General features: G+C 40.2%; 1 protein-coding gene across 1 annotated transcript in view; it reads right to left on the bottom strand.

Moving 5' to 3' along the window:
• CCSER1 (coiled-coil serine rich protein 1) overlaps positions 1-25,265 on the bottom strand; it is a 430,751-nt gene that overhangs the window by 179,949 nt on the left and 225,537 nt on the right. Inside the window, exon 9 of the mRNA XM_038755278.1 lies at positions 17,906-17,983. Within this exon, the coding sequence (XP_038611206.1) occupies positions 17,906-17,983 (78 nt within the window). The remainder of the gene's footprint in view (positions 1-17,905; positions 17,984-25,265) is intronic.

Genomic DNA, 25,265 nt, shown 5'->3' with positions numbered 1-25,265 from the left:
ACTCCCACCTCGACACTGAAATAGCTAAACCGGGGAGGACTCCACATAAGATCCCTAAATGTCCTTATTCCTTTCATGTTCCCGGCAGAGCGACTGCTTCATTTTCTGTTCCACAGGATCACATTGGAAATCGTTTGCATAGAGGCTCAGTTCTCTATTTACAATGTATATAGCTTACCCGGCAGTTTCAATGAGTTTTTCATAAATGCTATAAAGTTGGATCTAATTTGTGTATTTTATCAATTACTGTAGTCTTTGGGTAAATCACACCAAACCTTCCCCCATTGCTATGAACAATCGAGAGTAAAACTCTTGGCTGAGTCAAAACAATCATATATTTATGTATATAAATATTTATTCATTCACTTGTAGTTGTGCCACATCACCACATCTTGGTGTGCTTCACCTTTGTAAATGTGTAAGTACATTCGACTGGGCCAAATTCTCCTGGAAGTGGAGTATCTGCTGTTTTCTTTCATCATCCGATTAGGTGGTGCTTTGATGAGTGCCCATCATTGATGGAACTTATCACTACTGCGGTATTTGTTAAGCTCTTATTACGGGTCAAGCACTGTTCCAAGCTCTGTGGTAGATACAAGTTAATCAGATCAGATATAGACCCTGTCCCACATGGCATTCACAGTCAGAGTAGGAGCTGTTAAATGAGGTGACTTATTGATCCGCACAAGACAAAAATCAGATCCTTTCTTCCAGAGCGGTGAGAGTGAATTGTTGTCAGCATGCTGGTGGTCTTAAAGGATTAAGGCACTATTTATCCCGAAGCTTTGCCACAGGGGAACATAATGTGGATAACCTGTCCTCCCCAACAATCCTCAAACAGGACATTTGGACTACCACTTTCTTACATCTGATCATCTGGCTGTTTTCTGTGGCCACTGAAAGACCCAAGTGCTAGTTATTATTGAGTCAAGGCCCATTTTTGCTCATGATAGAAAATTTGAAGGATCGTAATGGCAGGCCTCTTTGACAGATTATGTAAATATTTGGCCGTTAGGCAGCAACGATGCTACTCCCATGGAACAAAGCAGTATTGAGAGAGAAGCTGAACAAGTGTGTTGAGTCCTCAAAATGTTAGTGTGCATCCTTGGCCTCCTTCCAAGAATGCTGTCTTGGTTTTCCAAAAAATATCCCTAATTTCAAACTGCCGTTTTTTGCCCCAGACTCTTTGTCCTTGTTATAGGCTGACTATGCATGAGGGAAATGAACGCTGTTATGAAAAAAGTCCAGAATAAGACCTCACATTTATCTTCATGTTGCAAGCAGAAGTAGCGTCATTTGTCAATCAGACCAAAGGAGAATTTGGGGTGTGTACTGAACTAGTTCACGTTTAGGCCGTTTTCATTAAAAGGCTAAATGCTGGAGGTTTGAGGCTCTGTAGGTAAGGGTTCTCTCAAGTGTGAAAACAGTTGAGGAGCAGCGTGGCTCAGTGGAAAGAGAATGGGCTTTGGAGTCAGAGGTCATGGGTTTGAATCCCGGCTCTGCCAATTGTCAGCTGTGTGACTTTGGGCAAGTCACTTAACTTCTCTGTGCCTCAGTTACCTCATCTGTAAAATGGGGATTAAGACTGTCAGCCCTCTGTGGGACAACCTGATCACCTTGTAATCTCCCCAGTGCTTAGAACAGAGCTTTGCACATAGTAAGCACTTAATAAATGCCATTATTATTATTATTATTAAGTGTTATAGTCTTATACCTGTCTCTTTCAGAACAATTTCCCCACTTTAGAAGGGGAAATCCATTCTTAAATACTGAAAACAGTTGATTCTCTATAGTCTCTTAGACTCTATATCCAAAAATCACTTTGAATAGGCCAGGAAAAAGTTAATATAATGAATTTCAAGTTAAGTAATGTAGGAGTAGGATTTTGGGATGAGGAAGCTGAGGGCCACAGTCCTGTTGGAAAAGGCGTTAATCCCTAATTAGCCTTCCAATAATAATGATGGTATTTGTTAAGTGCTTACTATGTGCCAAGCGCTGGAGTAGATACAAGGTAATCGGGTTTTCCCCCATGGGGCTCACAGTCTTAATCCCCATTTCACAAATGAGGTAATTGAGGCACAGAGAAGTTAAGTGACTTGCCCAAAGTCACACAGCTGACAAGTGGCGGAGCTGGAATTAGAACCCACAACCTCTGACTCCCAAGCCCGTGTTCTTTCCACTAAGCTATGCTGCTTCTAGATAGCTACCCTCACCATAGATGCTTTGTAGTCACCTACCAAATGTGAAATGATTGATTAATTTGTGAAACGCTCCCTATGTCATCTCCCCAAATGAATCCCCATCCTTTCTCCTTCTCCCTTGCCTTTCAAGTTAGTATAGAAGAGTTAACTGTGAACTGTGTTGAGAAGCACTGTGGTCTATTGGCAAAAGCTTAGAACAGTGTTTAGAACAGTGCTTGGCACATAATAAGCGCTTACCAATATGATAATCATCATCATCAAAAGCACAAGACTAGAACCGCCTTGCTATGCGTCAACAGTCAAGTCACCTAACTTCCCTGAACTTCAGTTTCCTCAACTATAACGCCCTCTCCCTTATTCTGTGAGCTTGATGTGGGGCAGAGACTATGCCTAATCTGATTTCTTAGATTAGAAGAGTGTTTGGAACAGAATAAACTCTTAAAGATACTATTTTTAGTTATGAGTGTCATCATTGGTAATAGTAATACTATTTTATGATTTCAAACTATCCAATCAGCGGTCCAGTTGAAAGTTGTCAGGAGAATTATTTAGAAGGAGAAGAGAATCTAATTTCCCAGATTCAAAGGGGCAGATTCAAACAGAATAGTAAATATGTACAAGTAAAATAAATAGAGTAATAAATCTGTACAAACATATATACAGGTGCTGTGGGGAGGGGAAGGAGGTAGGGCGGGGGGGATGGGGAGGAGGAGAGGAAAAGATATAGATCCAAAAAGGCAACGCAGAAGGGAGTGGGAGTAGGGGGGTTGAGGGATTAGTCAAGGAAGGCCTCTTGAAGAAGAAGTGACTTTAGTAAAGCTTTGAAGAGGGGGAGAGTGGTGATCTGACATATATGAAGGGGAAGGAATTCCAGGTCAGAAGGAGGACTTGGGCAAGGCATCATCAGAGAGGTAGATAAGATGGAGTAGAGTAAGTAGGTTGGCATTAGAGGAGCTAAGAGTGCAAACTGGGTTGTACTAGGAAATCAAAGAAGTAAGCTAGGAGGGGAAGAGCAAAATGAATACTTTAAAGCCTATGGTAAGGAGTTTCCATTTGATGCAGAGGTGGATGGGCAACCACTGGAGTTTCTTGAGGAATGAGCAACATGAACTCACCTTTTTTTAGAAAATGATGTGAGCAACAGAGTAAGGGCTTGGGTGGGAAGACACAGGAGGCACAGAAGTCAATGGGGTGACCAGTCAATTAACCAATACTCATTCATTCATTAATTCAATTGTATTTATTGAGCACTTACTGTGTGCAGAGCACTGTACTAAGCACTTGGGAAGTACAAGTTATTTATTGGGTGCTTACTGGGGGCACAGTAGTATACTAAGAGTTTGGGAGGAGTACAGTAAAGTTGGTAGAAATAATCCATGCCCTCAGAGTTTACAGTCTGAATTATGTATGAATTAGTATGAATTAGTTGGCTATTTTGGGTTTGCTGGTTCAACTCTTAGTTAATGGTTTGTTTTCTCTAATTGTATTTCCTTTAGCATTCTTTCCAGCTGTAATATTGATGAAACATTTGGGATATCAGTCTGACTGGGAACTATCTCTTTGTCTAGACTCCATCATAATCACGAAGAAAGGGAGAGAGAGCTGACTGTGGAAACCTCCACAGATCTCCCTGCTTTTCCACTGGAGAGAACCTGAGCTTAAATCCAGTCTAGGATGCCAAGCTTGAATTTGCAAATAGAGAGATCCGCAAACTGGAGTCAAAAGCTTTTGATCCACTAAGAAACTCTTCCAGATCAACAGGTCAATTGTATCATCAAAAGTCTTTGAGACAGAGGTTTAGGAACTGTTTTATGCTCTGACAACCCATTCACTAGAGGACATCAAGCAATCAATCAAATTTATTGACTGCTTACTACATTCAGACCATTATACTTAGACCTTGGGGGAGTAAAATATAACACTTAGTACAGTGCTCAATAAATACCACTGATGATAGACATAACATGCAAATAATTATGAGTTCTTTTTCAGATTCAGCATGGACATAAAATACGCCTGAATGAAACACCAGAGAAGCCCTACATATAAGATTTCATCAGCATCAAAGTACTTCAAACAATCGCCAAATTCGGCTACTTCAACATTGTCCAATGAGACTGAGGTAAACAAAAAAGTGATTTGTTTATCATAAAAAACTGTTTGCTGATCAATTAAGATAAATTTAAGAGATAACCTTAGACCAAAGCTGTTAGGATAGTTATGTTCACTAATCCCAGCTGCAGAATAACAAATTGTGCAATTGTTCTATGCATAGGGAGGAGGGTGGGGGAGAGTAAATATACAGTTTAGGTCTGAGGTTATCTCTTAAATTGATCTTAATTGATGAGCAAACAGTTCTTTGAATATAAAGAAAAGCACCTCTATGTTTACCCCTCTGTATTACTGGACAATGTATTGTTTAGGTAACTGAATATTTACTCTTCCCTATCCTAGCCGGATAGAGCAATTGCAGTTTGTTATTCTGCAGCTCAGATTAGTAAACAGAATACAGAATAAATATATAGCAACAAAGGGCAGATAAATAATACTTAAAAATGGGAAAAAATATAATCATCACAAAATAGATGCAGTTAAAGGGCAGATAAATAATACTTAAAAATGGAAAAGATATAATCATCACAAAATAGATGCAGTCAAAGAGAACTAGGGGAAATGATTGGTCATTAAGAGGGTTAACAGCTACGGAGTAAATGAGTGCAGAGGGATGCAGGCTTGTTGAGGGGATAGGAGAGAAAAGACTGAGATGCCTTCAGGAAAGGGAGCAAGGGAAGCCTTTTTGTTAAAGAAAAAGCTAAAATCCAACCAGTGATCTCTGCCAGATGTCAATTGTGAGGTGAGCTGCAAATCAGCTTGGATTAGCCAGAGGGAGTTACCAGACTCTGCTATCATGGACGCTCACAACTTTATATTCTACAGTAGATTAGACCAGTGTGAATCAAAGAAGCTGCTCACTATGATTAAATACTCAAGCCATTCTTCTTTCCAACAAGTAAAATATCAGCATTCTTCTCCATGAGTCCTGTTCCATGAATCCCCCTAGATAAAGGCACCATGTGGTCATTTGCAAGCTTCAACCAAACCTGAGAGCCTTATTTACATAGAAAATGCACTGAATATTTGGGGGAACATTGCTCCCAAAATATGAACCTTTTCTAAAGCTGGGAAGGATAGTTTACCTTTGGGAAAGAGAGGCTATGAAACTCACAAAACTAGGCATGATGCTTAATTGAAAAGATGGACCCACAAACAGGGGCTATTTCAACAATGGGGCAGTTATGATGTACTTTTATTTGAGATTGCAGAGCATACTTAAAGATCTCCCTGTTTTATCTATTTTAGAGAAGCAGTATGGCTTAGTGGAGAGAGTACGGGCCTGGGAGTTGGAAGAACATGGGTTCTAATCCTGGCTCTGCCACATGTCTGCTGTGTGACCCTGGGTAAGTCACTCAACTTCTCTGGGCCTCAGGTACCGCATCTATAAAAGTGGGGATTAAGAGTGTGAGCCCTTTGTGGGATAGGGACTGTGTCCAAACTGATTGACTTGTATCTACTCCACTGCTCAGAACAGTGCTTGACACATAAGTGCTTAACAGGTACCTTAATTAGTAATATAATTATTATTATTATTATTATCTCAGTCATCACTGCAGTTCTGTGGGCCAACGTGATGTTTGAGTTCCAGGAATTGTGTGGTTTTTCACAAGAGCAGAGTTCTTTGTGGCTAACCTTCTCACTGCGACTCGTTCTTTCCTGTGCCACCATTAACTGCTGGCCCACATGTGAGCCCACTGTTGGGTAGGGACTGTCTCTGTATGTTGCCAATTTGTCCTTCCCAAGCGCTTAGTACAGTGCTCTGCACATAGTAAGCGCTCAATAAATATGATTGATGATGATGATGATTCTACCTCTGGCCTGGAATGCTCTCCCTCCTCAAATCCACCAAAAAAAAAATCACACTTCCTCCCTTCAAAGCCCTACTGAAGGCTCACCTCCTCCAAGAGGCCTTCCCAGACTAAGTCCCCCTTTTCCTCAACTCCCCTTTCCCTCCACGTCGCCCCGACTCAATCCCTTTACTCTACTCCCCTCTCCCCGTCCCACAGCAGTTATGTATATATGTACATATCTATAATTCTATTTATATTAATCCCTGTTTACGTGTTTTGATGTGTATATATCTATAATGCAATTATTTATATTGATGCCTGTTTACTTGTTTCGACGTCTGTTTCCCCACTTTTAGACCGTAAGCCCAGTGTGGGCAGGTATTGCCTCTCTTTATTGCTGAACTGTACTTTCCAAGCACTTAGTACAGTGCTCTGCACACAGTGAGCACTCAATAAATATAATTGAATGAATGAATGAAACATCTTGCCTAGTTAATAATGGGGTAATAATAATAACCATCATAACAATAAAATTTGTTAAGTACTTAACAAATGTGTCGAGCACTGTACTAAGCACTGGGGTAGATGCAAGATAATCAAGTCTCACATGGGGCTCACAGTCCAAGTAGGAGGGAGGACAGGTATTAAACCCTCACTTTACAGATGAGGGACTTGAGGAACAGAAGAGTTAAGTGACTTGCCCTAGGTCACACAGCAGGCATGTGGCGGAGCCAGGATAAGAACCACCACATCTTTTGACTCACAAGGCCATTAGGCCATGCTCCTCCTCAATTCTTTCTTGCCTACTTACACTTTTTCCAAAGGTTGAATTGGAAAGTGATGAACAGTGTTACTGCTCTCTGTGGACAAAGCTTCCCCAGAGAACAGCTGAGGCATTTTATCAAAGCAAAATCAGTTATAGTCTCCATTTTAAAACTTTGTGTGCCATTCTTCCTCCTCAAGATAAATTATTAGATGTATAAATCTTGATATTGTTAAAGCTCACTAGGGATTTTTAATAAAAGTCATGGAAAAAATGGGAGAGCACTTTTGTTAGAAAAAGTAGAATGGGGAAAAAAATATGAGAACCTCTTGTACCATTAGGCATATTTAATATTTTATTGTTGCTAATAAGGGGGTTATGGAAAAGGGATCCAGATTTACTAGATATTGAAGAGAATGGGGAAATTTTTCTAAGATATTGGAGAGGACAGGGAAAATAAAGCCTTATCATTTTAATTTACCCTGGTTATTTGGAAGGTTTTTCAACCAACGAAATGACCAAAACTCTAAGTAGTCAGCTGGTGAGAAAATACACTTTACATCTAAAGCAGAGGCAAACTTTAAATATTGATTCCTCTTTATATAGGTGGATCTCTCTCTATATATATCAGCATTTGAAAGAAAGTTATACTCTTTCCACTGGTCTAGAGTTTTATTAATGTTTACCATTATTGGGTAAGATGGGAAATCAAAGCACCCATTTGGCTCAAATTCCTATTTGGATCCTTCTCAAATTTACTGTTATGGTAAAAAAAAATGTATGTAAGAAGGCTATAACCATTGAACATAGATGACTCTACCAGGCACTGAATGGATGCTGAAGACTATTAACACCAGGAACTACTGATGTTTTTCTTGTTTTTATTACTGTTTAGGCTGAATATACCTTTTATCTCTTATGTGCCCATCATAAATTTTCCCCTTTTTAGACCTGGCATGCCCTGTGGCTCAATAGTTATATTCCTTTAATAATAACAATAATAATAATGACATTTATTAAGTACTTACTATGTGCAAAGCACTGTTCTAAGTGCTGGGGAGGTTACAAGGTGATCAGGTTGTCCCACAGGGGGCTCACAGTCTTAATCCCCATTTTACAGATGAGGCCCAGAGAAGTTAAGTGACTTGCCCAAAGTCACACAGCCGACAATTGGCAGAGTGGGATTTGAATCCATGATCTCTGACTCCAAAGCCCGGGCTCCTTCCGCTAAGCCACGCTGCTTCCACTGCTCCTTTCCCCAGTGCTACTGCAATGTTTTGTACCAAGAAAGAGTGTGGGCTTGGGAATCAGAGGATGTGGGTTCTAATCCTGCTCCTCCACTTGACTGCTGTGTGACCTCGGGCAAGTCACTTCACTTCTCTGTGCCTCGGCTGCCTCATCTGTAAAATGAGGATAAGGCTGTCGGTCCCAGGTGGGACAGGGACTGTGTCCAACTTGATTACCTTGAATCTACCCCAGTGCTGAGAAAAGTGATTGACACATAGTTAACAGTTAACGAATACCATAATTATCATTAATTATTATTTAAGTAAGTGCTTAACCAACCCAATGGCACTTAAGCAACCATCTTTAAAGTCAATTACTTGGGATGTATTTTAGAGTCAGTTGCCCTGCCTGAGTCTAAATCCTTGTGGAGAGGGATTATGTCCCTTCCTCGGTGTGCCACCAGATTATGTAAAATAATGACTTCTTACACTGAAGCTCCAATGGCTTGTGGCTTTCATATCTCCTTAGAGAAAGTGATGTCTTCTGAACCTCTCAGCAAGGGAATGGGAACATGGCAAACAACCTCTACTGCCCTCTACAAGGAGCTCAAACAAAATCTTAACTTGTATTTCAATCGTTCGAATTGGTTCTTTGAGTCCTGGGAAAAGTACTTCAGAGCACTTTTACCTTCTTGAACTTGTCGAATCCTTACGGACCTTTTATAGAATAAGCTACAAGTCAGTACATATAGAACAGAGAATCCTTTGACAAGAAATAGAGCACTCTTTCCATCTCGTGAATCCTTGGGATGCGGTGTGTAAGCGAGAAACATGAGTGGAAGGTTGGAGAGCATTTTTCCAATAAAGAGAGGTGATAACTTTCTCAACACTTTCTTCCAGTTTGAGGCCAGCTGTTTTTCTTCTCAGTGGGGCTCCTCAACAAACAATTCATTTTTCAAAGGTGTATTTCACTTCCTCCAGCTCTTACTAGTGAGGCACAAAACTATATGGAAAGGGATCTTTTCAATTTCCTTCAACTTTTCTTTGGTATGCCAAAATTCAAGAAGCACCGGGAAAAGAGAAAGGGCATTAATCTGATAGACACTTGGGGGATCCTTCCTTTCTTCCCCCCAAACCTTTATCCTGCCTCACTGCCTTCTCTCTACTGCCAAGCTCAGCATCCCCAGAAAATGATGGATTTGTGGAAAACCCTCTATTAATTATACCTAATCTTGAGACCTTCTTAAGGGCAGGAATCGTGTCCTGTCAACTATTGTATGGTAGTTTCCCAATCGATCAATCATCTTTATTGAGCACTTTCTGTATGCAGAGCACTGTACTAAATGATCCCAACTGCTCTGCACTCAGTAAGCACTTCATGAACACCACTGATTGATTCAGGACACTCTATGAAGGTCAGGAGATATTTTTACGGTTTAAACTTTCATTGATTTGTTTCAAGATTTTTTTTAAATGGGTTTGAGATGCAGTATAATAGAATGATATACATTTGTGAGGCAGAGATGAATACTAGTGTGAGCATGGCAACACTAACTCAATTGTTGATATCATAAAGTCAAAATTTACCAAACAGCCTTTTGTTTCAAGATTGTCTGTGGTCATCTTACTTACAATCAATCAATCGTATTTACTGAGCGCTTACTGTGTGCAGAGCACTGTACTAAGCGCTTGGGAAGTACATGTCGGCAACACATAGAGACAGTCCCTACCCAACAGCGGGCTCACAGTCTAGTCTATTATTATTACAATAATAATAATAATAAAACTTTGGCATGTGTTATGCACTTCCTACATGCTAAGCACTGCATTAAGTGTGGGGTTGATACAATAATGATAATAATAATAATAATGATGGCAGTTGTTAAGCACTTACTACGTGCAAAGTACTGTTCTAAGCGCTGGGGAGGATACAAGATGATCAGGTTGTCCCACTTGGGGCTCACAGTCTTAATCCCCATTTTACAGATGAAGTAACCGAGGCACAGAGAAGTTAAGTGACTTGCCCAAAGTCACACAGCTAATTGGCAGAGCCAGGATTTGAACCCATGACCTCTGACTCCAAAGCCCGTGCTCTTTCCAATGAGCCATGCTGCTTCTCTAAGATAATCAGGTCTGACCCAAACCTGTCCCACGATCTAAGAAGGAGCGAGAACAGGTATTTCAGCCCCATTTTACGGATGAGGAAACTGAGGCACAGAGAGGTTAGTGACTTGCCCAAGGTCACATAGCAGGCAAGTAGTAGAGCAGCATTAGTTGACAGGTCTTCTGACATTCATTCATTCATTCGTATTTATTGAGCGCTTACTCTGTGCAGAGCACTATACTAAGCACTTGGGAAGTACAAGTTGGCAACATATAGAGATGGTCCCTACCCAACAGTGGGCTCACAGTCTAGAAGGGGGAGACTCTCAGGACTGTGCTCTATCTCCTAGCCTATGCTGCTTCTCCCCATGATCTTCTAGACTGTACATTCCCTGTGGACAGGCAAAGCACCTACGAGCTCTGTTTCAATGCATTCTGCTGAAAGCTTAGTACAGTGCTCTGTATACTGTCTTTATTCCTTAGATTACATATGTTCGTGGTGAGGAAGGGCATCTTTTCTTTAACTTCAGTGTAACAAAAATAGTTTGAGGTACTGCAAGCATCAAACACAACAGCACAATTGTATGAACACAGAGCAACTGAAGCCATCAGTACTGCTTCTAATCCCGGCTCTGCCACTTGCCAGTTGTGTGACTTTGGGCAAGTCACTTAATTTCTCTGTGCCTCAGTTACCTCATCTGTAAAATGAGGATTAATACTGTGAGCCCCACGTAGGACAACCTGATCACCTTGCATTCCCCCACCCCCCCTCCCCTGGCGCTTAGAACAGTGCTTCGCACATAGTAAGTGCTTAACAAATGCCATTATCATTATTATTAATTCAATAAATAGCATTAATTGATTGAACAATGATCAGGTCACTGGGCCTGCTGCAATCGAGGCTGAGATTCACAGGTTTATGCACTCCTTAAAGAGCTCTGAATCTGTAACCCTACTTCACTTAAGCCAATACATAAAACCCAATGACTTCCTCTTCACTTCATGGGACCAGACCCTAATTTACATCAGTGGTTTTCATTCAAGTTTTTCTTTCTGGTGACATTAAGCTGTTGTACCCTAATTTAGTTAATGTTTTCATTTATTCAATTTCCATGTCAGTGTCAACAATAAGTCATTTCCATCGTCATCAACCCTCGCTTTGAAAATATCAGACTGAGAAGATCTTGGTTGACAGCCGAGAAATGCAGCAGTAAAAGAAACCAGTGATGCTTCATCAGTTCCATCATCTGCAGAAACATCAGGTAGTATTTTACATAAATCTGTTAAAAATGTATTTCTAGCATATTTTCAGATGATATACACTGAATCTGAAACCCATTTTGACCTTCAGAAAGGTTCATGGTAACTGGTAAGTGCTCAATAAATGTTGTTGATTGGTTGATTGATTGAGTGGGACAGGAGAGCACTACCTAACAGCCAGATTAAGTTAAAAAACACCACAAATTTAAGCAGTCCAGGGATGGATCAAGTGTACTGAACCAAACTGGCCACCACTGCAAGCTAGACAGATCAACCATGTCAAGATGAAAGGGCAATCAGGTTTTAAACTCCAATAAAAGGAGTACTTTTGAACACACCTGCTTCTTCCTAAGTATATGGAGAGAGCACCCAACTGTAACTAGATAGACATTTCAGAATCAAAAAACATTAGCTTTAAAATGAAGACAAAGAAGAAAGCATTTGAGTCAACGTAAGAACATTAAATAATAAGGAGAATGATATTTTTTGCCAACAGATAAATCAGCATAGTTCTCAAACCTCTGAAACAAAGCTTCAGATATCTGCAGCTCTCTAGCAGATTGGATAAATCAAATTGCAATTGCTATAATGTTGAGGATAAGAATAATAATCCAATGAATTTTAAATATGCCTAGCACTTAAAGAGTTCAGGGCAGGTCATTGTCTGAAAGGAATCATTCCAACTGCCACTGGGATATATGCCTTGACTGGGAAGTAAACGTAAAAGAATGATCTTAATTCTCAATATGGATATATATCAATTCAACTCACGAGATGTTATTTTTTTGTTCTAGCATGAGGAATGTTGGATTGGAAAGATGCAGTTATAGGAAGCTCTTCATGATGTTAGTGACACTCATTCGATTCATTATAAAATGCCCTGAGTCAGTAAGAATATTATTCTTTATTGAGGTGAAGTCACTCTGATGATGCTGATGGTGATATGAATCATGGACAACAAGAAGTGCAACACACTTCAAACCCATTAAAAGGACAATATTTAAAACAGTACTAAGGGCTTGGGAAATGACAATGCAATAGAATTGGTAGACACGATCCCAGCCCATAAAATGTTTAGAGTCTAAAGGGGGAGACAGACATTAAAATAAGTTGCAGATAGGAGAAATAGTAGGGTATATGGACATAAGTGCTATGGGGCTGGAGTGAGCATCAGAGTGCTTAGGGGGTACACAGCCAGGTACCTAGGTGATGCAGAATGAATGATGATGAGGAAAACGAAGGATGTTAGGGAAGACCACTTGAAGGAGCTGTGATTTTAGGAGGGTTTGAAGGTAGGGGGAGAGGGGACTATCAGATATTAAGGGGGAGGGAGTCCTGAGCCAGAGGATGCAAGCCAGGTTATTGGTGGCAAGACAGATAAGCTCAAGGTACAGGGAGTAAGTAGATGGGTGTTTGAGGAGCAAAATTTGTGGTTTGCGTTGTACTAGGAGACAAGAGAGGTAGGAGAGAGAGAGCTGTTTTGGGTAACTTAAAGCCAACATCCCAGAGCCTGGTGGGACATTTTGGATTTAAACTGTAGCAAAGTGAGGCCTCTATGAATTTTTAGAACGTTGGATAATTGTGGTTGTAATGGGATCATGAGATCTCTATTAGTCCTTTCTAACACTTGTTGGACTTTGTCTTTCATATTGTTTTGGTATTGATACTATTCCATGTTTTCTATTGTGCCTGTTGCCAAATGCTTCCCCACCTTATTTCCCTTTCCTGGTTATGTACGTCTTCTGAAACACACTGTCAACTCCAACCCTACTTCTGCTTTTTCCTATGCAGCTAAAAACTCTATATTTGCTATATACACACAAATACAAAATGGGTGCATTCTCCAGGGGTCTCATAGATTGATTTGACTTAAGATGTTTCATTTTCTCTCTTCAAAATATCTGGATTTCTGTAGAGCCTTGAAAACATTTTTGATTAGATTTTTCACTGGGAATGGGTAAACACTAATGAGTTTACAGTGTGGAATTTTGTTCTGGGCAATGGGAAAATTGGTACCTCCAGCACAAAACTGAACCACTGATACAGTACATACAATGGAGTGCTGAAGAAAACACAAAGACCTAATGTAAAAAAAAATGCTCAATTTCCTAGCAAAATTTGAGAGCAAATGATTTCTTCTTGAATTATTGTTTATCACCAGAGATGATGTTTCTCATTTTATTGTGCAGCTCATGAAGCTACTAAAAATAGGCAAAGCTGATCTTTATCTTTTCTTTTTCTTGGAGATACTGCCTCTGTTGGATTGTAACCTATATGTGAGGGTCTCTTAATATTATTAACAATAATAATAATAATAATGGTATTTGTTAAGCACTTACTATGTGGGGTATATACAAGCAAATCAGGTTGGACACAGTCCCTGTCCAATGTAGGGCTCACAGTCTCATTTCCCTTTTTACAGATGCGGTAACTGAGGCACAGAGAAATGAAGTGACTTGCCCAAGGTTACACAGCAGACAAGTCGAGGAGCTGATCAACTGATCAATGGCACTGACTGACAACCAACTGTGGACAGAGCAGTGTAAAGAAAAAGTCCCCGTCCTTGAGGAGTTTACATCCTAATGGAGGCTTTGCAGGCTTGTGAAGAGACAAAGAAAGAAATGCTTTCCAAATGTAGTCAGACAGGAAGATGGGGAGACGGGCAGAGGGACAGATAGATATAAAGAGATAGATGGTTGGATGGATAGATAGGTAAAAAGAAGTAGGTATATAGATTTAAAAGGTAGGTAGAGAGCTGGCTAGATCAACAAAGTAATATAGAGATATAGAGAGATAGCTTGCTAGATTGAAATAGGTAGGTAGGTAAATAGAGATATAGAGGGGGTGGATAAAGAGAAAAATCAGTAGCCAGAGATAGTCAGATAGCTAGAGATGGACTGATAGAGATAGATATGTATATGGAGAGAGAAATACTATGATCCTGAAAGCTTTATCTAAAATTCCCTACCACTGATATCAATTGTAATGCAAGCTAGTGAATTATTTCACCGGCACTTAAACAGCAGTTAAGAGATTCAGTCAGAATGTTATGACATGTTTTCATTACATGTTTGGGACAGAACACTTTCCTGAGGTGAGAGAACACTCTACAGACCACATGTGTGTGCCTGGATAGAGTGGGACATGGTCATAGAAGAAACAATTTTGCCCACATTTATGGTGTTGGACATGGCATGCATACCACGGTGTGAGTTTTCTAAAACAGACCAATTGTCAGAAATACAACAACCCCCATTACAGGTAATCTCACTCTGTTTTATCAGTCGAAAGCCAATCTTATAATCCTTTTCAAGCCCTTACTACAGTGCTCTGCACACAGTAAATGCTCAATAAATACCATTGATTAATTATTTACTAATAAGTTAATTAATTACACTGGGAAAGAGAATTCTGCAAGGCAGCCATAGGTGGAAGCAAGAAAAGGAAAAAAAAACAACCAATGAGAATTGAAAATAGTCCATAAATATGTCAAACCAATAAAAATGAATGCATTTTTTCACTGATAGAAGAGGAGATGTATATTGTAGCAGGCTAGTTATTCTTTATAAAATATTTAATCACGGGGCTATTTGCCATAGCCCAAGATATAAACTATTTACAGGCAGCATGTGTGTTGTTTCGAAACACTGACTTATATAGTCAGTGTAATCCAAAAATCTACTCAACTTCTTAATGTAACCCTGCAATCGGCAATAGTGTTCCTTTGACTACCTATATTCATCATCCTACCTGCTTTAATAATACAAATGACATTCAAGAAATGATTATTTGGTCTTTACATAAGAAAAATCTGTTCAGACAAAAGGCAAGGGAGAGTAAATTGGCATTGATTAAGACACATTCATCATTTATTTAGCAGTATCCCTCATAACAAAAATCATTGTGTGCATGGGCCTTTCTGACATACTTTGATTTGTTGCTAAATGCTTCTTGCTAGATGCCTCAGAAACCACAACGCACTTTACACACATGAAATTCCTTAACTACTCTGTTGTCAGTGGTAGCATCTTATTGGCCAAACATTTGAATTTACTTCTTTGGAGGTGCATTTTATGTTTTTTTCACTTTTAAAAAAAGATGTATTTGCAATTAATGTCTTCCGAGTATTTGACGTCAACTTCTCATCAAGTGATGCATTAACATTAATCTTTCCAAGAACACTGAAGCAGAGTTGTCTCATATTAATCCCATTCCGGGTCACCTCCCCTCCAATCCTCCTCTCCACTCCCCAACACAAACACATTTGGCTCCCTCTTTTCAAACAATATCCAGGTGTCAGAGCCGGAAAACGCAGCTAGGCAAGGACATATTTGAGTAAATACACTCACCTACCAGTCTCAGTATTTAATAAACAGAATGTTATGAAGGTCCTTCCAACAAGATTCTCAAATGCATGAGAGAGAGAGAAATTCCACAGAACTTTGCCACTGATAATCAGCAATTTTCAGCGTGTGCCATGTGAGGAATGCCCTGGTTGAATTCCCAGATCAACATTTATCCAGGTTTCAATAAGAATTCCGACCCTTTCAAGACTGCTCTCAGTTCAGCTCTGTTCATTTTTTGTTCACCGAGCACATGCCAAGACTAATTAACAGCCACCAAAACCTACATTCTGGAAAGAGAGAACTTCTGAAAATGTTCAAGGAATCCTTGGATAGAATTTAGCTGTGACTTGAGAAAACTCAACATGAAGAAATTGACCTGTGACACAGAAATACGGGAGTATATTCTCTTTCCTCTCTCCCTGCCAATATTTCCCCAAACTGTCAGTGCTAATCTATCATGCCTTGCTTTTCATTTTGCTATCCATTCCCCATCTGCATTTCAATGACTAAAATTAACAAACACTGTAAATTAAAATGGGTTTATGGACAGAGATACCATTGGTTGTGTCTGAATCTCTTGTTACCAAGAACATCACTTCGGATGGAATCAGATACTGCATTGATTCCTGAGATAAAAATAGTGGTCCCCAGGATAATGTGTCATTCCATTTATTACAGCATACTTTGTCTAATTTCAATGACTGGGATTATTAGAAATAAAGCCATTGCCCTTCCTCCCACCAAGTAACACCCCATACTTTTGGTATCAAATGAACGAACACAAGCATTTGGTGAAAAATATTATATCAATATGATTTCCCACAGGGTTACCCGATCGCCTCTGAACTAAGAAACATTTGATGATATGTGAATAGGAAGATAATTCTGTAGTTCCAGTCTCTGTGATCTGGCAATTAATATTCAGAGCTACAAAACATGAAAAAGGGGGGAAGAGTTGTGACAGATGCACAAGAATAGAGAAGCCAAGACAGGAAGGAACTATCTAAGACAGGAATAGGGTAATTTCTGGAATTGCTCCACCCCCAAGCAGAGCTTAGTGCAAGGGAAAACGTCGCCCACCAGAGTGGAGAGGGGTTTCTTGTTTGTTTTGTTTTTTTTTTAGTCCTTTCTAGGCAATGAAAGGAGACGGGCTATGATTTTCGATCCAATAAGTTCATAGGCGCAATGCCACTGTGATCTCTGGCATGGCTGTGTAGTGGCTGGAAAATAGCTCTCCACTAATGTCCACATCCAAGCTCACTTACTGGGTCAATTTTAGAGTAGGCATCATAGTGAGGGAAATGAAAGATAAACCATTTTATCCACAGGGTGGGGAGGAACTCTCCACTCAACATCTTGGAAATGAGATGGAGTAAATAAATAATCAATTCTTCTATCTAGGCAAAAATTCATTGAAGCATATAGGTATGTGCTCTAAAGCGGCATTTTGGGTTCTCCTGCTGTTGCAAATCCAAACCAAAGTTTGAGTCCCATTATTTACCCTGTGCTGACTAAAACTTACAAACTGCAGCCCAAAACCTTGCATTCCAATACACTCCAGGAGACACATCCACAATTACATTATAATCAGCAGTTATTTTTGCTGTGGGATAAACGTACAAATTTTCCATGAAATTACACTCAATGTTTCCCACTGATGCCCAATGGTTAAAACAATAATATGAAGTTATCATTATATGTCAGGATGCAAAAACGACTTGCTTGGTCTTTGGCGATTAGAAGCATAATAACTTCATTAAGCTGTTAATGTGTAAGTTCTTTTTTGTCAAATGGAAAGACTCCACATTAGCCTAATATGTATCCTCCGTGTGCTTGTGACTACACTAATTCAAAAGAGACTCTGGAAGCTATTGGAAAAAACAAGCAATTAATGGGGCATTGGTATGCCAGCAGGTAGCTGCAATTATCTTTTTTTCTGTTGCGAAAAGCATTTGAGAATCATTTAAAGGAAAACGATGAACAGTGTTTTTCTAAATTGTTTTAAATCAATGCAAGGACGCAGAAGTAGCAGAGGTAAATAGGCGGGTAGAAGTCTGAATTCCAAGAAATGAGATAAAAATGGTATAATTCAGCTACTTACATCATGGGCTACAAGTTCAGTCTGGGTGCATTTATCCTCCTGGGACACCGACGCCTTCTGCAGACGTTGGGTTTTTTCCTGCAGAGCAAAAAGACACCCGGAGGTCAGTCACCACTCACACTAGCATTTATACTCACTTATTGGTGTGCAGTTCATGAAATAGGAACTATTTGGAAGATGCTTTTTCTTGGTATTTAGTTTCTTTATCTGGGAAACATTGGTCCTGCCGGAACTTAACCACTCGAGAGCTCTGCTGAATGACAGATGAATTAAAAAATAAACTGAACCAAAAAGTCAATGACAACACATCCTAGGGATGGAAACAAAATGGGGAAATGACATGCTGGACTTGCCACTGCCTTTCTCTCAAGAAGAAGTGTCACCTTTATCACCCCTAGGCAGGAAGCATGGCCTAGTGAAAACAGCATGGGCCCCAATTCAAATCCCAGCTCCACCACTTGCTTGCTGAGTGATCTTTGGCAAATCATTTTATTTCTCTGTGCTTCAAGTTTCCTCACTGTAAAAGGGAGATTCAATATCTCTTCCCCCTCCTACTTAGTCTGTGAGACCTAAGTGGGACAGGGACTGTGCCCAGAGTGATTAAATTGTATCCTCCCAAGTACTTAAAATGGTTCCTATCACATAGTATGAGCATAACAGATACCATAATACTCCAAACGGGCTTTGGAGTCAGAGGTCATGGGTTCAAATCCCGGCTCCACCAATTGTCGCTGTGTGACTTTGGGCAAGTCATTTAACTTCTCTGTGCCTCAGTTACCTCATCTGTAAAATGGAGATTAAGACTGTGAGCCCCCCGTGGGACAACCTGATCACCCTGTAACCTCCTCAGCGCTTAGAACAGTACTATGCACATAGTAAGCGCTTAATAAATGCCATTATTATTATTATAATAATTACTGGCCTAGTGCAATCGTTTGCATTTATAAAAGCCGATATATGGTGGAAGTGGAGGGAGGGATATGAGGGATAAAATGGTAAATTGTCCTAAGTTGCATCTCTTTGGCTGGGTTGATTGTATGAAATGAATTTTGGTGGCAGGATGCTCAAACAGCTACCCTTTGGCAGGCTGAGATGGGAAGACCTCAGACCTGGTGGACAGATAAAATGCTTCAAAGACACATGAAGCAAAACCTCAAACATGCAAAATTGGGAGACAAGTATAAGGAGACACGCCAGCCTGGAGTAAAGTCTTTGGAAAAGGAGGAGAAGCAGGAAGCAGGATGACCTAGTGAATAGAGCACGGGGCTGGGAGTCAGAAGGTCCTGGGTTCTAATTCTGGCTCTGCCACTTGTCTGCTGTGTGACCTTGGACAAGTCACTTAACTTCTCTGTGCTTCAGTTCCCTCATCTGTAAAAGGGGAATTAAGACTGTGGGCCCAATGTGGGACAGGGACTATGTCCAACCCGATTATCTTGTATCTACCCTAGCGTTTAGAACAGTGCCTTGTATATAATAAGCGCTTAACAAATACCATAATTATCATTAGTAGTACTAGAAGAGGCTTCAAATCAAATGTAACCTAAGGAGGTAGAAGAGGAAATATTTCTGGGTGATGTAGACAGAAAAAGCAATAGTGTAAGGGAAAATCTTTAAAAACCCACAATGTGGAAGAGACTGTAGATTCCACATCAGTTCCATTTATCCATTCATGCATTCACTCTATAGTACTGACTGAGTGTGTCTTGTATCCATAGCACTATGCTTTGGAAAGGACAATAAAAATAAAAGATACAGCCCCTTTCCTTCGGGAACTTATTATCTAAAGGGAGAGACAGGCAGGTATACATCTGTTACTGAATACATAACGGTAAAACACAGATTCAACTAGAAATAGCAAGGGATGAAAAAATAAATTAATGCATAAATACATGGAGTATCTAAATTGATACACACACACACATGCACACAAACATAAGTGCTAAAGATGGCTTTGTACACGTAATTGCTAGCTAGGCTCACAGAAGCACTAAAATTACAATATCATTAGTGCCATTTTAACTAGAGCATATATATATATATGTTTACTTACATGAATAGATCAAATATGTGAATAGATATATATTTTATGTGGAATATATACAAATCCATTCTATACGGATAGTTCAAGTAATACATTTACTTATTTCTCTTGCTAGAGGGCTTTGAGCTACTTTCCATTCAGGTTTTAAAAGAGATATGAGAAATGGTATTGTGGTGGTCTCAGTTTCAAAATACATTTAAAGCCATTAAAATAATGTATGGAAATATATCACGCTATAAAAACTGTAATGTCTCCCCACTGTATCTAAAGTACAACTCTTTTCACCCCAGGTTTAACATTAAATTAATGTTACTCTAGATAATTCATCAACATCTCAACGGAGATTTCAAAAGCCTTCAATTTTATTAATACACTGGCATTAAAAATACTACATTGGGGAAAAGTTATAGATTGGTTTATTAAATAATAGTTGGTATTTTCATGCTTCATGAAACACTGTATCAAAGGAGTGTTTTATAGGGTCACTACTCAGGCACATAGATTTTCACTGCAATACAATATAGTACAATATTTGTAAAAAAAAATGTTTATTTATGAGTATTTCATTCCTCACGCATGATATCAGCTTGAATGAAAATACAGTACAATGAAATACAACAAATGATTGAAGAAGTTTGGCCAAGCAATAAGTTGGGTACCCTGAAGTGAAGAGGCAGGAATTATTTTCCATTAATAGACAGAAAAGCATAAACAGGCCTACAAGATCAGGACAACTGAAGATTAAATCGAGCATAACAATTGGTACTGAAACCTCAAGTTCAACAGATTTCACTCGTCCTGTCCTCCCTTCTGGACATGACGTGTGGAAACAAACAAAGCCCAAGGGAGAATAATCTATAAAGATCTAAGTAGGAAGTGCTGGAAGGATTTCTTTTCCCTGCAACTATCATGGGGGAGGATCCCAGGAGGAGAAAATGATAAAAAAAAATTCGAGCAGCTACTTAGCCATCGACAACCAAGGAAAGGCAAGCCCTAGTTGAGTACCTGCTCCCATCTCAAATGCTGGCTCTGCTAGAAAAGATCACCTTGAACTTGGGCGTCAACTTTTCATTTTTCAGGTGGGGTGAAAATGGAACGGGGCTTTTGGAGGAATAATAATAATAATAATAATAATAATAATAATAATGGCATTTATTAAGCGCTTACTATGTGCAAAGCACTGTTCTAAGCACTGGGGAGGTTGCAAGGTGATCAGGTTGTCCCACGTGGGGCTCACAGTCTTCATCCCCATTTTACAGATGAGGGAACTGAGGCCCAGAGAAGTGAAGTGACTTGCCCAAAATCACACAGCTGACAAGTGGCGGAGCCAGGACTTGAACCCATGACCTCTGACTCCAAAGCCCGGGCTCTGTCCACTGAGCCACGCTGCTTCTTAGGAAGTGAATAGAAGTGAAGGAGGAAGTGAATACAATGGGGAACTCTAGATTTGGGGTGTTTCTAGCTCCGCACAGAAGCTCTTCGATGAGGTTAGAGAGACATGGAGTGGGTGAGGTTGGAAGTTCGGGACATAATTGGTGTGGTTGAAATACTGGCTTTTTATGGTATTTGTTAAGTGCTTACTTTGTGCCAGGCACTGTACTAAGCACTGGGGCAGATACAAGGTAATCAGTGGGACACAGTCCCCGTCCCACATAGGGCTCACAGTCTTAATCAATCAATCAATCAATCGTATTTATTGAGCGCTTACTGTGTGCAGAGCACTGTACTAAGTGCTTGGGAAGTACAAGTCGGCAACATATAGAGACGGTCCCTACCCAACAGCGGGCTCACAGTCTACAAGGGGGAGACAGAGAACAAAACCAAACATACTGACAAAATAAAATAAATAGAATAGATATGTACAAGATAAATACATAAATAGAGTAATAAATATGTACAAACATACATACATATATACAGGTGCTGTGGGGAAGGGAAGGAGGTAAGATGGGGGGATGGAAAGGGGGGCGAGGGGGAGAGGAAGGAAGGGGCTCAGTCTGGGAAGGCCTCCTGGAGGAGGTGAGCTCTCAGTAGGGTCTTGAAGGGAGGAAGAGAGCTAGGTCTTAATCCCCATTTTACAGATGAGGTAACTGAGGCACAGAGAAGTGAAGTGACTTGCCCAAGGTCACACAGCAGACAGGTGGTACAGCCGGGATTAGAACCCAGGTCCTTCTGACTATCAGGCTGATACCCAATCCCAGGGCCCTCTTCCATCACTAGGCAACACTGCTTCTCTGCTTCAACTGTGGGTTTCACCCCACAGTTGAAAGCTCAGAGGGGCAATGCCCGCCCCATCATATCTACTGTGTGAGTACCAATAATTTTTTTGTTCACGTACGTGTTTATTTAACTGAAGACACTGGGCCTAAACAACACCAACTCTCTACCTGAAGGCCCATTAGAGGTTTGCATTAGCAGCCTTATCAGTGCTTCATCCAGGGTGATGATATCAGTAAGTCTGGGAAAATCCATGGTAACCCCATAACTCTCATCTAATACTGATGGCATTTGTTAAGCACTTACTTTGTGCAAGCACTGTTCTAAGCACTGGGGGGATACAAGGTGATCAGGTTGTCCCACGTGGGGCTCACAGTCTTCATCCCCATTTTACAGATGAGGTAACTGAGGCTCAGAGAAGTTAAGCGACTTGCCCTAGGTCACACAGCAGACATGTGGCAGAGCCGGGATTCAAACCCATGACCTCTGACTCCAAAGCCCATGCTCTTTCCACTGAGCCAAGCTGCTTCTCTGCTTCTCTAATATGTAGTAGGCATTATAGGAAGGCCAATGTTTTGTTTATACAGCACAGTCCGAGAAGCAACATAGCCTAGTGGATAGAGCACAGGCCTGGGAGTTGGAAGGACCTGGGTTCTAACACGGGCATCACCCCCAAGTTGCTGTGTGACCTTTAGCAAGTCTTATAACTTCTCTATGCCTCATTTATCTCATCTGTAAAATGGGAATTAAGACTGTTAACCTCAAATGGAACATGGACTGTGTCTGGCCTGATTAGTGTGTATCTACCCCAGCGCTTAGGACAGTGCCTGTCACATAGGAAGTGCTTAACAAGTACCATGAAAAAAATAGTATACAGGACCTAATATTATAATCTTAGCCCTTCCACATAATTATTTAATATTCCTTGTATGACTGAAGTGAACTGGCTGTTCACTCCAAACATTTTACTTAAAAAAAAAAAAAAGAAGAAGTCCTGAGACTTGAATTGACTTCAAGGTAAATGGTGACCTGAAAGCTGAAATCAAACTGTAGCCCACAGGATGCAGTTGCTTTTTCCTGTTTATTTTGAGTGAGGAAAATGTTTCTGATGCATTGTTATCAACACTGGTCATTTTCCACTGAATTAATGACATGTATATTTCTTTTTGAGCAAACAAGGTTAGATCATTCCACTAAGCTTATTAAAATTACAACCGATGTTTATCAAAGGCTGTTAGCTGTTGCCACTAATGAAATCGTGCAGCTGGGTGCTTCCATGCCTGGATATGCTTTATAGCTCTGGAAGTATATTTCCAAGAGCCTGCACACAGCATTATAAATTACACAACAAACCACAGAATATAATATGATTTTCTTGGCTGCAAAGCAAAACCTTTCTAATAAGAAATATTAACTGGAAAGGGGGACTAAAATCGAACACTGGCTTTATCCATATTTTTGTTAAAACAGGAATCATCCAGGCGGGTCAGGAATGACCCCCTGTTGTACTCTCCCAAGTTTTTAGTAAGCACTCAGTGAATATGACTGAATGAATGAGAGGTTTGGTTAGTTCACCACCTGCTTTCCCCTTTAGTTCATTCATTCAATTGTATTCATTGAGCACTAACTTTGTGCAGAGCACTGTACTAAGCGCCTGGAAAGAACAACTCGGCAACAGAGACAATTTCTACCCAATGGGCTCACAGTCTAGAAGGGGAGAAGGGAGTCTATTTAGTAGTTCAATTAAAAGTAAATTCCAAGAAGTTATACTAAAAGATAGAAGGGATTTAAGGTTTCAACACTGGACATTGGATATTTGTTGAATGCCTACTCTGTGTAAAGCATTTTATGAGGCACTTGGGAGAGTATAATCTAAGCGGCATGGCCAAGTTGATAGAGCCTGGGCCTGGGCGTCGGAAGGACCTGGGTTCTAATCCCAGCTCCACAACTTGTCTGCTGTGACCTTGGGCAAGTCTTTAAGCTCTGTGTGCCTCAGTTAACTCATCTGTAAAATGGGGACTAGAACTGTGAGTCCCCTGTGGAACATGAACTGTGTCCACTCTGATTAGCTTGTATCCACACCAGCGCCTGGAAAAGGGCCTGCTACATAGTAAGTGCTTAACAAATACCATAAAAAAGTAAAAGATGCATTTCTTGCCCTAGAGGAGCTGATCATCTAGTCTAATATTGCATGAATTTTTCTAATACATGGCCTATGAATTAAGTGCTTGGTTGAAACTACCCATTATATTAAAAGATGACACTCCTGGCAGAGAAAACCTATCCTTTCTTGTGAACATATTTTGTGCAAATGATACTAGCATTCCTCCAATAAGGCGGAAGGTCACTAAAAGCTCCCCCTCTAGATGATAAGCTCACTGTGGGCAGGGAACACGCCTACCAACTCTGTTTTATTTTACTCTCCCAAGCACTTAGTACACTGCTCTGCTCACAGTAAGCACTCAATAAATACAAAGGATTGATTGACTGTATTTTAGTTATGCACCACTGAATTGGAGAGGCTGATTAACTTCTCTTTGGCACTTCGCAAAGATAAAAATAAAAGTAATTGATGAGGTTTTGGTAAAATGCATAAAGAATAAAAGCACGAGTTGTGGATAACTCTGACTTCAGGGAAGGACTGGCTTGGTCCCAACAAATTTTAGCCAGGTTGGCAAATGAGTAACTGGGATGGAAAGGGAATTTCTGCATTCCAGTTTTCTTACTGCCCCTTGGGAATGAGTGAGCAAAGTTCAAAATATCAGTGTCAGTCAGTCAATCTTATTTACTGAGCACTTACTGCATGCAGAGCATTGAACTAAGTGTTTGGGAAAGTACAGTACAACAGTAAACAGACACATTCCCTGCTCACAGTGAGCTTACAGTCTAGAGGACCTTTGTCATCACCAACACTGGGATCCCTCAGCCTTACCCATAACATTCAAGGCAATCCTATCAATCCCTAAATTCTAGAATGGCAGAAAAATAGCATACGTAGGAAAGATTTAATTATGATTCTCTTTCCACAATCAATTAATCAATCAATTTATTGAGCGCTTCCTGTTTGCCAAGCACTGTACACAACTTAATGTTTTTTGAGCA

This window comes from Tachyglossus aculeatus, chromosome 12 (genome assembly GCF_015852505.1).
Source record: "Tachyglossus aculeatus isolate mTacAcu1 chromosome 12, mTacAcu1.pri, whole genome shotgun sequence".
In the NCBI taxonomy this organism is placed as follows: Eukaryota; Metazoa; Chordata; class Mammalia; order Monotremata; family Tachyglossidae; genus Tachyglossus; species Tachyglossus aculeatus.
The sequence above is the reverse complement of the archived record's forward strand: the minus strand, read 5'-3'. Positions and strand labels throughout refer to the sequence as shown.